Source organism: Rhinopithecus roxellana, chromosome 12, assembly GCF_007565055.1.
Source record: "Rhinopithecus roxellana isolate Shanxi Qingling chromosome 12, ASM756505v1, whole genome shotgun sequence".
Lineage (NCBI taxonomy): Eukaryota > Metazoa > Chordata > Mammalia > Primates > Cercopithecidae > Rhinopithecus > Rhinopithecus roxellana.
The window spans coordinates 49,335,965-49,349,658 of NC_044560.1; the positions used below are offsets into that span (position 1 = coordinate 49,335,965).

The following is a 13,694-nucleotide window of genomic DNA, read 5'->3' on the forward strand; positions in this document are numbered from 1 at the left end:
CTAACTTGTATATGTATATATATCCATAACTATGTCTACATGCATCCATCTGCATCTATGTTAAACTAAATATAAGTTCATACTGATGTCTCTAATTCTAATCCATAATCACATGGATTGTTCATGCATGATTAATGACTTTTTTTTTTTTTTTTTTTGAGACAGAGTCTCGCTCTGTCGCCCAGGCTGGAGTGCAGTGGCCAGATCTCAGCTCACTGCAAGCTCTGCCTCCCGGGTTTACGCCATTCTCCTGCCTCAGCCTCCCGAGTAGCTGGGACTACAGGCGCCCGCCACCTCGCCCAGCTAGATTTTTGTATTTTTTAGTAGAGACGGGGTTTCACCATGTTAGCCAGGATGGTCTCCATCTCCTGACCTCGTGATCCGCCCGTCTCGGCCTCCCAAAGTGCTGGGATTACAGGCTTGAGCCACTGCGCCTGGCCTAATGACTCATTTTTAATAACAATATCATATTTGGTATTTTGTGCCAGGTACAGTGCCAAGTCATTTACAAAGATGGTCTAATGTGAACCTCAACAAAATTTTATGGGTAAATACTATCGCCCACATTTAACAGATGCAGAAACTGAGGCAGTGAAAGATGAAGCATCCTGCCTAAATTCACACAGTAAGTAGTGGGGGCAGCGTATGAGCCTATGTCTTTTGAGTCTCCACATCCATTCAATGATAGAGAATCACCATCTCTACATTAAGACTGAAAAAACTTCAGTTCTGAGCGATTTAAGATGCAGATGAAGTTCCCAGCTCTCTTCAAGTATTGCTCTGCTCAAATCTTACCTCCTCAGTGTTTCTCCCTACCCCGACCCCCCAGGGTCCTCTCCCCATCTGACATGCTAACTGGAAGACAAGCTGCCAAGTTACAACCCAACTTGACGGCTCAAGAAAAGGGTGCTGGTGCAATGGTAAGGATCAGTTCTATCTTACCCCATGACTTTTCAACCTCTGGCTAACCCCTGCTGTGTATTATCTGGGGTTTTGGTGACTTGGTAGTAATTAACTCTGAACAAGCAGCTCCGCTTTCATGGAGTTAAAAAAAGAACGGCAGTTTCCCCCCTGTTAATTAAATCATCCACAAAGAAGATAAATGTGCAGCCATGCTTGTATATTCTAAAATATCAAAGGCCTTATTAATATGTCTTATGTTCAACATCAGGCTTTTTCTCCAGATTCCTGGAAGCAACAGGAACCTGGAGGTAGGAAGCTTCTAAGTATTTACCAATACTCACTTACATGGTCATTCATTCATTCATTTATTCTTTTTGGGTGATCTAGAAAGAGGTAACCTGGATCGAGCACAAAATGTTCCTGGGAATTTTGTCCCAATCTACTAAATTGGAAACATCAGAAGTGAGCAGACAGGAAGAAAGAGGATCCTTCAGATCATGCTGAAAACCACTTTTTGAAAAACCCACAGCCCCCTTTGGTCCCTGTGTTCTGTTTGGTAAATTTTTCCTCACACTGGCGGTTTTATTTGCCAGAACCACAACAAAGGGGGTCCTTGAGTCTCCCTGGGAGTGTTTCCTCAGAACTGCACCTCTCCTAGACCTAACAAAGGTGTTATTGTTGCTGGGCTCCCAGCACCTGAGGAGATCAAAGACACTTTCCCATGCCAGCATGACCACAGTCTCGCCCTCATGACACAACATTAAAGCTGATGATTAATCCCCTTGGCCCAGAGGGTCCCTTCCCACCCCCAAGTACAAAGCAGGTTGGGGGTGGGGACTGTATTTCCAGCCCAACACGGTCATCATAAACTGGCATTTTATGGCCCTCATTCATGGCAACCAACTGCAGCTGCCCATCAAACTTGTTAAAGCCCAAACAGTTGCTTCATGTGAGTCGTTGACATCATTAGGAAAGTTTAATAACAATCTCCACCATTTTTGAGTGTCTGCTGTGTGCTAGGTACAAATCTACATAGTGCATGTTACTCAACAACCCTGTGAGACTGGCATCATTATCCCCAATTTGATGGATGAAGAATCTGAGGCTCAGAGAAGTTAAGTAGCTTACTCAGGTCAGAGGGCCAAAACGTGCATGAGCAGATGTTCAAGCTTACCTCTGGACAACGTAAAAGCCCATGCTCTCACCATTCCTCTATGGGTACATCATACTCATGCACAATTCAGGGAGGAAAGGAGGAGTAGGAGCTTTGGAATCAGAGTTAGATTTGAGTTCTTAGCTCCAGAACTTCAAAGCTTGTTGTGACTTTGGGAAAATTACCGGACTTTTCCATGCTTTAGGTCCCAGATGTGTAAAATAAATGGGTAGGGAAAGCCAGTCTCATCCCCATTAAGAGACAGTAAGACTGAGAAGCAGGCCATCACAGAGACGCTTGCATCCACTTATATTTGCTTCTGTTCGGAAATCTGAATTGAGTGGGATAAAAATGCCTGAAATTCAGATCTCCCAGGAGAAGCCTGATTAGATGCATCCCTGTGAAAATAAGAGATAATTTAAACAGGATTAAATCAGTATTCAGTGAAGACAATCTAACAAGTGTAGACTCATATCAAGGGAAAGAAGGGCTGGCTCCTGGGCTGGTGCCTTCTGGCTTAAAGAGGCCTCAGGCCTCTGCAGATCTCTCCCTTCAGGGACAGCTGAGCCTTACAAAAGGGCTGCTGAGCAGAAGAAATATGCTGCAATTATTATTATTATTTTTGAGATGGAATTTTGCTCTTGTTGCCCAGGCTGGAGTGCAACGGCACAATCTCAGCTCACTGCAACCTCTGCCTTCCGGGTTCAAGCAATTCTCCTGCCTCAGCCTCCCGAGTAGCTGGGATTACAGGTGCCTGCCACCATGCCTGGCTAATTTTTTGTATTTGTAGTAGAGACGGGATTTCACCATGTTGGCCAGGTTGGTCTTGAACTCTTGGTCTCAGGTGATCCACCCACCTTGGCCTCCGAAAGTGCTGGGATTACGGGCGTGAGCCACTGTGCCCAGGCAAATATGCTACAATTTTAAAACTTAGACAAATTCCATTCAAGACTGCCCAGAGCCCTGACAAACAGAAGGAAATCTATTTCCTTAAAGTCCAGCAGGAATGTCATCTCAAGAAGATTCTATCACCCTGCACCCTCCCAGGCAGAGTCAGTCACTGTTTGCTTTCTGCTCAGTAACAACAACAGTCCTAGTGATTAAGAGTGAGCTCTTGGGATGTGCTTACTGCACGTGGAACACTTAGTATTACCTCATTGAATTCTTGCAGCACTCTGACAGGTGCTGTCACTCTCCACATATTGCAGATGAGGAATCTGGGGCCCAGAGAGTTTAAGTACCTTGCCCAAAGGCCCACACTTAGTAAACTGAGGAAGTGGGACTGGAAACCACTCGGGCTGGCTCCCTCAGCCATACAAAATGGGATGCCATGTGCAAGAATACCTCGCATATTGCTCGGCACGTGACAGATGCTTAGTATCATGAGATCAATTTGTATCTACATTGGGGGGCCTCGCATTATATTCTAATACCTGTTATAATTATAACTTCATCTCATCAATGGGAGAGCCAATGTCATTCTTATATCCACAGTTTAGCACAAGAGCAGGGATTGACAAATAAGTACATATATTTATATTCACTGAACCAGAGTATCTGATGGTAGAGAGGCTCAAGGGTCCCTACAGTTGCAAAACAGTTTCACATCCCACATAATTTCCTCCATAGCTGCTTTGATTCTGCCCTGGGCTGTGTCCCGCTCTAATCTCTCCTCATCTCCCTGCTCCTCCCCCACTCTTCCCTCTATTTCACTTATCTGGGAAAATTCCAAAGAGTCGTCGATTTAAGTTTAACAGAGTAATGACTTTTAAATAAAAATATGGTAGAAATGGGTACTTATCGGAATGGAATGCTTTCAGACTCATGCATTTAAAGAAGATATAAATTTTAGGGCAGGCACTAAATTTTAACTGCAATCTTGGAGAAAGCCTTTCCACTAATTCATGGAGAAAAATTAACAAAGTGAAAATTGCTTATCAGTGTTCTTTTGAAGTCATGATATGCAGTCTAATTCTATAGATCATCAGGACGCTCCCAGGGAGATGGATTTATATTGATTGAGAGAGAGTTCCCTGGCCAAGGAAAACAGACACTCTTTGCAGAGAAGACCCCCCTACCCATTAGAGACAGATCAGTCTGGGGGAGCTAGACTTTGTCACCTTAGGATCAGATGTCACCATTCATGCCTGGGCTCTCTGGCCAGGGTGACGTCAAACAGAGCACTCAATCCTTTTCATGCTTACTAAGAATTTGGCCACTGGAAAAAGATCCAGCAAATGTAAGCAAGGGAGGTGGAGTGGGGAGCTGAGCTTCTGGCTAGACAAAGCACAAGGGGCAGGAAGGGAAGAGAGGAAAGAAGTGAAGGGGTGAAGGAGCCAGCACTCAGGGTCTTCTTCCAGGCTGCAGCTGCTGTGTGGGGGCTTTGCCTTTGTGCTCGGTGGACTCACCCCCATGTGACAAGAAGACGTTCCACAGATGACAGCCAGCCGTGACGTCACTGGCTGCCCCTCACAGACAAGGCCATGCCCTTTCACATCTGCCCCAATCACTCCTGTGAGAAAGGAAAACAAAAACAAATCCTCTTTAACACATAAAAAAGAGGGAGAGATAGCTAAAAACAAGCATTAACAAATCTTCTTTTTAATAGTCAAACAACATGGAGGAAGAGTCCTGTGTGTAGGGCAGTCTCAAGCAGAAACCCAAAGGGCATACTTGCCTGCATGGGAAAACTCAGAAGCCTGCTTGGATTTTGCTTTGTTCTGGTCAATGTATGGCACCCAACATTATAATAATGGCAGTAATTGTAATTGTCATACCAAAAGCAGCAGCTATCAGTTATTTTGTGCTCACTAAATACCAGGCACTATGCTACATATTTGCATACATGGTCTCATTTTAACCCCATCATAGATATTAATAATGCTAGACATCAGAGGAGAAACTAAAGTCTGTGGAGGTTAACTGACTTGCCCAAGGCCACACTGCTAGGAAGGAGCACAGCCAAATGGAATCTGGTTTAACACATCACATCTCAATTCCAAAGAAGTCAAAGCAAAGGAACTGTCTGATGACTGAATCTTTTTGGCATCCCTAAGTCACCATTCTTATTACTACTTATCGTAGAACTCCAAGTGTGAAGGAGATGACTGAGAGCGAGTTCCTAGTAACAGAATGCCAAATAGCAGAGGGTTTCCCATAAATGGTAGAAATTCAGGCTTCTTCCCCATAGGGCTCGTATTCCTTGATACTTGCAGGGCAACTGACGTTACAAATGTGACAAGAAAGCTAGGAAGACTGTTTAGGGTCTGGAATTGTATTCACTCGCTCAAATATCCAACAAGTCCCTTCTATGCACAAAACGATATATACTAAGTGTGATGTGGAAGCCACAAACATACAGACGTACAGAACTACAACACAAAGCTGGGGGTAGAAAGTGCTCAGGCAGGACGCAGAGACTGGGACACAGGAGGGAACAGCTCCTGCTGACCTCATCAGCTCCCACGCAATGCCACGTTTGTTCTCAATCTCTAATCCTCGATGCTCTTTCCCACCTCAAGACCTTCACATTTGCTCTTCCCTCTGCCTGGAATGCCATTCCCCCAACCTCTCTGTCAGGCCAGTTCCTATTGACAGGGCTTCCCTGATCCTCTAGGAGAGATGATTCTCCCTGTTAAATAGTGTCATGCACTGGACTTCCCTAGCACAAAATACACTGGTAATTTTGAAACATCACATGTCCCATCTGCCTTCCTTCTATAATAAAAGTTGCTAGGGGCTGGTACTCTTACTCAAATGCTTAGCCCAGGACCTACCACAGTAGCTAGCTCAGTGCAGGAAGTAGGAGTACAAATGCTTGGGGATGCAAGGATGAAGAAGACAAGTCCCTGCTCACAGTCTGGTGGGAAGGAGAGGGAAGCCTAAATGGAGCATTTCAGTGCAGGGAAATCAGTGTATCACAGGAGGGGCCACAAGGGCAGCTAACCCACCTATAGGGGCCCAAGGAAGTTCAGTCTATACTCAATTCTGCAGAAGTTAGCCAGGTAAATAGCAGGGTAGGAATGTCTCATCAGGCCACAAATCCCCAGATACTGAAGGCACTGGCTGCTCAGCAGCAGCCCTTGCTAGAAAGTAATGTGAGAAAAAGGCCAGAGACAGGGCTCTTATAGCTTTCGAGGGTTTTCCACTGCTTTTTCCAAATTCTACCTTCTGGGGCACAGCAACCTGTGAACCTCTGCTATTGTTCAGAGGTCTAGCAGCAGGGGGAAGTAAGACTCTTCCAAACTTTCTGTGTTAGTTATCACACAGTAGTTAGATATCCACAACCAGGCAATAAAGGTCTGAGACTTTTGCCTACAAGAATCCTTGGCCTATGTGTTTTCAGATCAAGTCCCCTGCTCTGCTCAGTACTGTGGGGCTGCCCCTGCAGGCAGCAGTTCCCAGACTCAAGTCAGCCAAGTTTGGCCCTGCTGGGAGATCTGGGCCTAGAGGAAAGGAGAAGCAAGAGCCTATTTACTTCTCTTCTGTGCCAGGCAGCAGCTGTTTCCCCTCCACCACTCGGGCTCTGCTGACAGGGCCGCTATGGCTCCAGCATCTGCTGGTGTCCCCTGCCTTTAGACTATGGGAACACCACCTCCCTCCTTAGTCCCTCCAGCCTGTGGATGGTAGCCATTTCCATTTCACTGATCTCTGAATTGCTTCATAGGGAATGTAGCTCTTCTCAGCTCCTCCATCATCAGGATCACCATTTTTGGGTATTAAATTGCCTGTTTTTTAAACACTTAAGAGTGGTTTATGTTTTGCTGGACGGATCCTGAGTGATACGATTCTCCATTCAGGGCACAAAGGCTTTTGTACTGGAATAACCCAAGATATGAACTCATTTTAAGTGAGCTCTTTTTACATGCTCTTTCTATACATGTCTCATTTTATTTGTACAACAACCTAATGTGATTGGTATTAGTATTCTCCTCATTTTATGGGTAAGAAAACCGAAGCTTAGAAATGAGTAGTAACTTCATCAGGGTCACGCAGCTCACAAGGAATAGGGCTGTGATTCACATTCAGGTAATCTGATTCCAAAGTGCTGGTTCTTCGCCACCAAGACTCACAGGTTTTTCTCTAAGATAAAAATCCAACAGCCGGGCAGTCAATGTTTACTTATCTGTACATCTCAAAATATTGGAATCTTAAATACATTGATTCTGAGATCCTTGACAAAAAAGGAGTTGGCCACAGTTGGTCCACAGTATCATAAATAGGTTCAAGGAATTCCTGAGAATCACCCACATTTACCGGTTGCACACACATAAAGTATAGGTAAAGTTAATGTTACAGGGTCATTCAATACTAGAAGGGAATTAAAATGAAGGAACCAGAAATTTGTAGGAAATATTCATTTGTTTCTTCTTGGGTTGGCAGATTCATTGTTGCTATATCTAGACTTAGAACCTGAGAACTAGTGTGCTATTATGAGAAAAGGGTGGAATTTGGAGACAGAAGGATCTGCTATAAAATGAGGAAAATAACAACATCAAATGGTTGTTGTAATATTGCAGAAATACTTAAAAAGAGATGTTTAATGGTAGCTCTGTCACCATCATCACTACTGCCATCACTCTCTCCACCACCACCAGCATCACCATCATTATCATCCTCATCTGAACCCCCTCTCAAGAGACAATTAGATTCTTTCTTCCTTTCTAGTAAACGTATCAACATCAAAGATAGGCTGGGTACTGTGCTGCGCTCTTTGAATGTTCTCTCATTTAATCTTTGCAACATCCATAAAAGGTAAACATTCTTTCTTCCTCTTAATAGATGCAGAAGCAGAAGAACAGAGTGTTCAGGTAACTTGCCCAAGGCCACACGGATTTAAGAAGCAGTGCCAGGATTTGACCATGTTCTGACTGACTCCAAAGCTTATATTCTTTCTATACTCCTCACTTTACGATGTTATAATTGTCTTATATAATGAAAACATACTTGGAAGTGCTAGTTCACCATGAAACACAGTGATAGCCATAGGCTAAGAGTTAGAAAAACAGAGTTTCAGCCCCAATTCTGCCACAAATAGCCTAAAAGTCTGAACTAGTTCTCTCACCTCCACAATGAGAGAAATGAATTACAAATGGAGGTCCTTCCTCAGCCATTCTCAGTATATACACAGAGCTTATCCTAAAATACGAGCTGAGGTGTCTCCTTACCTAAAATTATATATGTTGGGCGGGACTAGCCTGATTTCCCCTCAAGAGAGGTTCTCTATGCTCTGCCTAATGTCCACCCCCATTCAGCAGCCATGCATAGCTGATGTTCACTGCAAGACCACTTGAGTCAGAGAGCTGACATATCTTATTTTTCTTTTGGCCACACAGTGTTTTGGTGGGCTGTCCCCGAGAAAAGAGGTTCAGAGACAAACAGGGAAAAGCAAGAAAAGGTGGGAGGAGTTTTCTTCTTTCTGGAGAAACATATTTTGCGATCCATAGAGGAATCACAGGCTGCATATGTACATCAGGAAACAATTCACAAGATGTGATTTTGACACAAGTGCAGCCCTCAATACTGATGGGGCCCTTCATATGACCATACCAGTGTCAGTTTATTCTGCAATCCTCAAATTGTTTAAGGAGCAAAAGTAGCAGCTGAAGAAAACAGGCATAAAAAAATGGTGACATCATCAATTGTGTTTTCCCTGAAACTTGCACAATGCCCAACTGATGGCAGTTGCTCAATAAATGTTTGTTGAATTAAAAAACAAATAGCAGAAAAACAGGCTAACTCAATGAACTAAATGCCTCCCACCCCTCAGTGTAACACACATAGTTCATATCAAGCAATGTTTAAAAAGAATGGTAAAAAAGAAACATTTAAAACTTCATGAACAGCTCTCTTATTTACTTTAATATGCTGTCTCCCTTCGTCTCTCCCATTCATCCAACCAACAATACTTCCACCCAAGCATTGAGTACCTACTATATTTATGTAAAATAAAAAAGAGACTTTGCAAATGTTATGATTAAGAGTACGTTTTCCTATAATTTATCACGCTGTGGCAGTTTTGAAAGCTTACAGGGTTATATAGAAGAAAAACATCCTAAGTTCTTGCATTTGTGTTATAATTATCTCCCACTTTATAGCCATATAAAGTACTTTATAGCTTGCAAAGTATCCTCAAATACTGTAACCTTCAATTTAGTCCTTAGAAAATCCTGTGATATGTGTATTTCATTTCCAGTTCACAATTGAAGAAACTGAATTTCAGAAAGGTGAAGTAATTTAGTTGAGTTTATTTAGTGACTTAGAGGTAGAAGTTGGACTCAACTAGGATTTTCAGTCTCTGAATCTGATGTGTTGGCATCTTGAAAAAGACTCTCTTGAAATAACAACCTCAGGCACCTTCTCTGAAGTATCAAAAAGGATAAGAAGGGTTTTGAACATACTTAAGACTATATCAGTTTGAGACTCTTGATTCAACTATTTGGATTCATGAACTGACTGATGAATCCCATCCAGTGAGTTTCTTGCCAAAGCTGGCTGGGAGGTTTCCGGAGTTCCTGGAGAGGAAGGTCTCCAGAGAAGGCTCCCTAGTGACCACCAGCTTTATGTATGCAAATTGACCACTGTATGCTCCTGGAAGGATAACAATCATATCAAAGACATGTTCTCTGCAGAAGACCTAACACCAGACTACATACAAGCAGACAATGAAGTCCATTGTTTTGACTAACATTCATTTATGTTATACAGAACACAATATATTGGGTTAGTATTATGGCACAGTGTTTAAAAATAAGGGCTCATTCATCATGTGATTTCTTATCTTCTTTATGTTTCTTATCTTCTTTATGCCTCGATTTCCACATCTCTACAATATGAATAGTATCCTCCTCACAGATTATAAAAATTATATATATGTTAATAGAGGTGTAAAGTACCTATAACAGTGCTAATAAGAGCATTCTGTGATGGAAATGTTCTATATTTGTACTGTCCAATACAGTAGATACCAGACACCTGTGGCAATTGAGCCCTGAAAATGTGGCTAGTACAACTGAGGACTGATTTTTTTATTTTATTTTAATTAATTCACATTCAAGTAGCAACATATAGCTAGTGGATATTATATTGAATGGTACAGGTTAAAACATGCCTAGTACTATATGAATCTTTGCTGTTTTTATTATTTTTATTATTGTTATTGCTGTTTTTGTTGTTTATCTACTTCTTCAGAGTTAGGCTTGAATCCCTCTTTCATTCCCTTGGGCAAAAATGCCTTGATCCCTTAGAACTTCAATTTCCATATCTGAAGAATCTGGATAGCAATACTTACCCACAAAGTTGCGGTGAGAATTAGGTGGAACACACCGGTACTCAATAAACGGGAGCTACTCCATCCAGGACCTACAGAAGTGCCTGGCACAAGCAGGGCTCCATACGGCTGGGATCTTTTCTCCTTATTCCTGAATGTGATTTGGTGGTCCTTGACACTAAGCATTTGTTTACTGTGCTCCCTCTGCCTAGGATATCCTTTCCACCAATACACCTCATCCCATAACAATCCTAGGGAACATGGATTCCATTTTGAAGACTCAGTTGCAGCATCAGAAGTCTTTCCTGATCACATCTCTCCACATCCCCAAAACACCCCAGCCCAGCAGAACTGACCAAGCCTCCTTCCTTTGTAGCCCATCTCCTGACCCTCTACAGATTCTACCACTGTAACTGTAGTTTATGTGTTTGCACAGACAACACAAACAAATCCCTTTACGACACTATAAGCAAACGGAGGCCAGGGCAAGTCTTCACACTGCAGTGGCTTACTATTTTTTGGTGTTGTCGTTGATGAATGAATGAATGAATGAATGAATGAATGAATGAATAAATGAATGTGTGTGGCAGAAGTCACATACTAGTAAAGCACAAGACATTTTCTAGGTAACAATAGCACATTTAATCACTGACAAACGCTCCGTGTCTTAAATATGAATAAAGGTGAAAAATATTGATGGGTTTTGAGTGGCCACTCATGGGTAATAATGTAATTACTGGAGCCTCACAACATACCTTGTCAAAAATCACTGGTAAAGACTAAAGGTCCTAAGATCCTCGATTACTGGGAGATTGCTTTGTGCTGGACACTTTGCAAATATTATCATATTTGATTCCCACAATGATATTGCAAGGTAGTTATCATCACATTGATTTACAAATAGAGAAGAGGAGAGTAAAGTTTTTCAAGCAACTTCTACAAGGTCCCACACTGCTAAATTGTGGGGGATCTGGGGGTGGGACTATATCACACCCAGATCTACCTGACTCTAACTCTATCTTATCCTACATTATCTCGTGGAATTCACAGAAGCTAGTTCCTTTCTTTTCAACTGCTTATAAGAACTCTAAGTATTCCCAGACAATAGCATAGCTGAACTCAGATCTCTTTCAGGACTTACTGTCAAAATGCCACTAAAGCAAACCCAAAGGGTTAACCTCAAGCCTAACAAATGAAGGGGAGTAAAATAGTCTAAAAGGTGGCCAGGCATGGTGGCTCATGCCTGTAATCTCAGCACTTTGGGAGGCCTAGGCGGGTGGATCATGAGGTCAGGAGTTCAAGACCAGCCTGGCCAATATGGTGAAACCCCATCTCTAGTATAAATACAAAAATTAGCCAGGCATGGTGGCATGCGCCTGTAGTCCCAGCTACTTGGGGGCTGAGGCAGGAGAATCGTTTGACCTCAGGAGGTGGAGGATGAAGTGAACCGAGATTGCGCCACTGCACTCTAGCATGGGCCACAGAGCGAGACTCCATCTCAAAAAAAAAAAAAAAAAAAGTCAAAAAGTAATCCCAATGTTTCATAAAGTATTACTTTGACCTTAAAAGAAATGTGGTCTAGAACTTACTCCAACTAAATCCTAAAGTAGGTTTACTTTAAAAAACTAATCCCACGATTTAAGCCAACAGAGAAATTTTACACACCTTGACACTGCCACTGCCCCCTCCCCTGCAATCCTCCCACCCTCTGCAGAGCAAGAAAGATAATAGGAAAAGTCTTTGTCTACATGAGATGTAAACAGACATTTACTAGATATATGAAGTAGTTAGGGCGTAATGGTTCAAAGAAAGGGCCCTGGAACTAGGCTGCTTGGTTTCAAGTCTGGCAAGTAGGTCAAATCACTTAAGCTTCCTGTGTCTCAGTCTCCTGATCTATAAAATTGAAATGATGGTAGAATGTAGCTTATAGGGCTATCATGAAGATTAACTGAGTGGAACAATGTCTGGGACAGTTTACTCAATATATTTTCACCATTTTTGTTGTTACTGCCGACAACTTCCAATCTTTGGTGTTAATAGCAAGGCTTGGCCTAACAGTTCATTTGCTTTCAGCATGGTATGTGCTTTGCCAGAGTTATTTGGGTTTACTTAGATTGACTGGAACATCTGTTTTCTGTCCTTGACTATACAACTGATGACAAAATAATTGGGGTCCCAGGGGAATAAGGAAAATGAGGTACCAGGTAGTAGGCATAACCCAGGCTAGCATTTTAAACATTAAGAATAAACCAAAATCTGTTTGCTTCACAAAAAGCAACAATTACATGCAGCACCATGCATGCTGCAATTTAACTTGGAATGGCATTCATCATTTCTGTCTTCATGCCACACTCCTCCATGACTTAGAGCAATCAGAAACCAATTCAAGAGGCGGGTTGTATTGGGAGGAGTGGAGAGAACAAAGAACAGACCTTCCAATAACTGGGTCTCATTCCTCTGTTTCTCCTTTCTACCCAGAAAGATCAGATCTCAAAGGTAGGCTAATATGTATAGCTTGGAAATCTGAGACTTAGAGAAAACTAGAAAAATCCACAGTGAAGACAAAGCAAAAACTTGATTTCAGAAATTCCTTTCTTCCTAACCTCAATACAGCCTCTAGATTACTTGGATATTATCATCTATGACTTCAGACAAGACGACTTCTCATTCTCAGACATTAGGCATGGTAAAGTATCAGGTTGAAATCTAATCCAAACAGCCAAATTAACTCACAAAAATTACTTTGTAAAAATTAAAAACAGAAACAAAATTAAGAGAACTGGCCTAAGCACCACAAATGCATCTTATGGAATAAGTCCTTAAATAGACTGAATACCGTGACTTGAAAGCGCACAAATGGCTTCCTGAAAATTTATAAATTGATTAATTCAACAGCTATTTACTGATCCCCTATTATAAGCCAGGAACTATGCTGGGTGCTGGAAATCTAAAGATGAAAGTTGTTTCCTTGTATTTTACAAGATCCCAGTCTAGCAGTGATGAAAAGATACACAGGCAGACATTATGGGAGTGACCAGTGACTCAGATCTGAATAGTCTAATAGAAGGAAGGAGCCCCAGTCCCCGACCTCGTTTGGATGGTTGGAGGCAGGGGCTCCTAAAGCAGGTGAGGCAGAAGTGTATCAGCCATCAGGGAAGGAAGATGGGGAGGGAAAGGCTTTCAAGTACACCCTGAGACAAAAGAGACAAAGTCAAATACACAGTAGAGAGAAATAGCCAGATGGTACAAAATTGTTGAGCTACACAGTCTGAAGGAGACAGAACTTTGCATTCTGAAGAAACTGGTTGGTGTAAAGTTCTGGGTCTGGGTCTGAAGTCTGACAGATCTGTATTTGATTATTTCTCACCA

The 13,694-nt window shown here is 42.3% G+C and overlaps 1 protein-coding gene across 12 annotated transcripts in view; it reads right to left on the reverse strand.

Annotated features, from left to right (window-relative positions):
• FGGY (FGGY carbohydrate kinase domain containing) overlaps positions 1–13,694 on the reverse strand; it is a 447,226-nt gene that overhangs the window by 201,452 nt on the left and 232,080 nt on the right. For all 12 annotated transcript variants that reach the window (XR_748250.2, XM_010365749.2, XM_010365751.2 and 9 more), the window contains one exon: positions 4,465–4,568. Coding sequence is in view for 11 of the 12 variants with exons in the window: in XM_010365749.2 (XP_010364051.2) it covers positions 4,465–4,568 (104 nt within the window). In the remaining variant the exon portion in view is untranslated. The remainder of the gene's footprint in view (positions 1–4,464; positions 4,569–13,694) is intronic.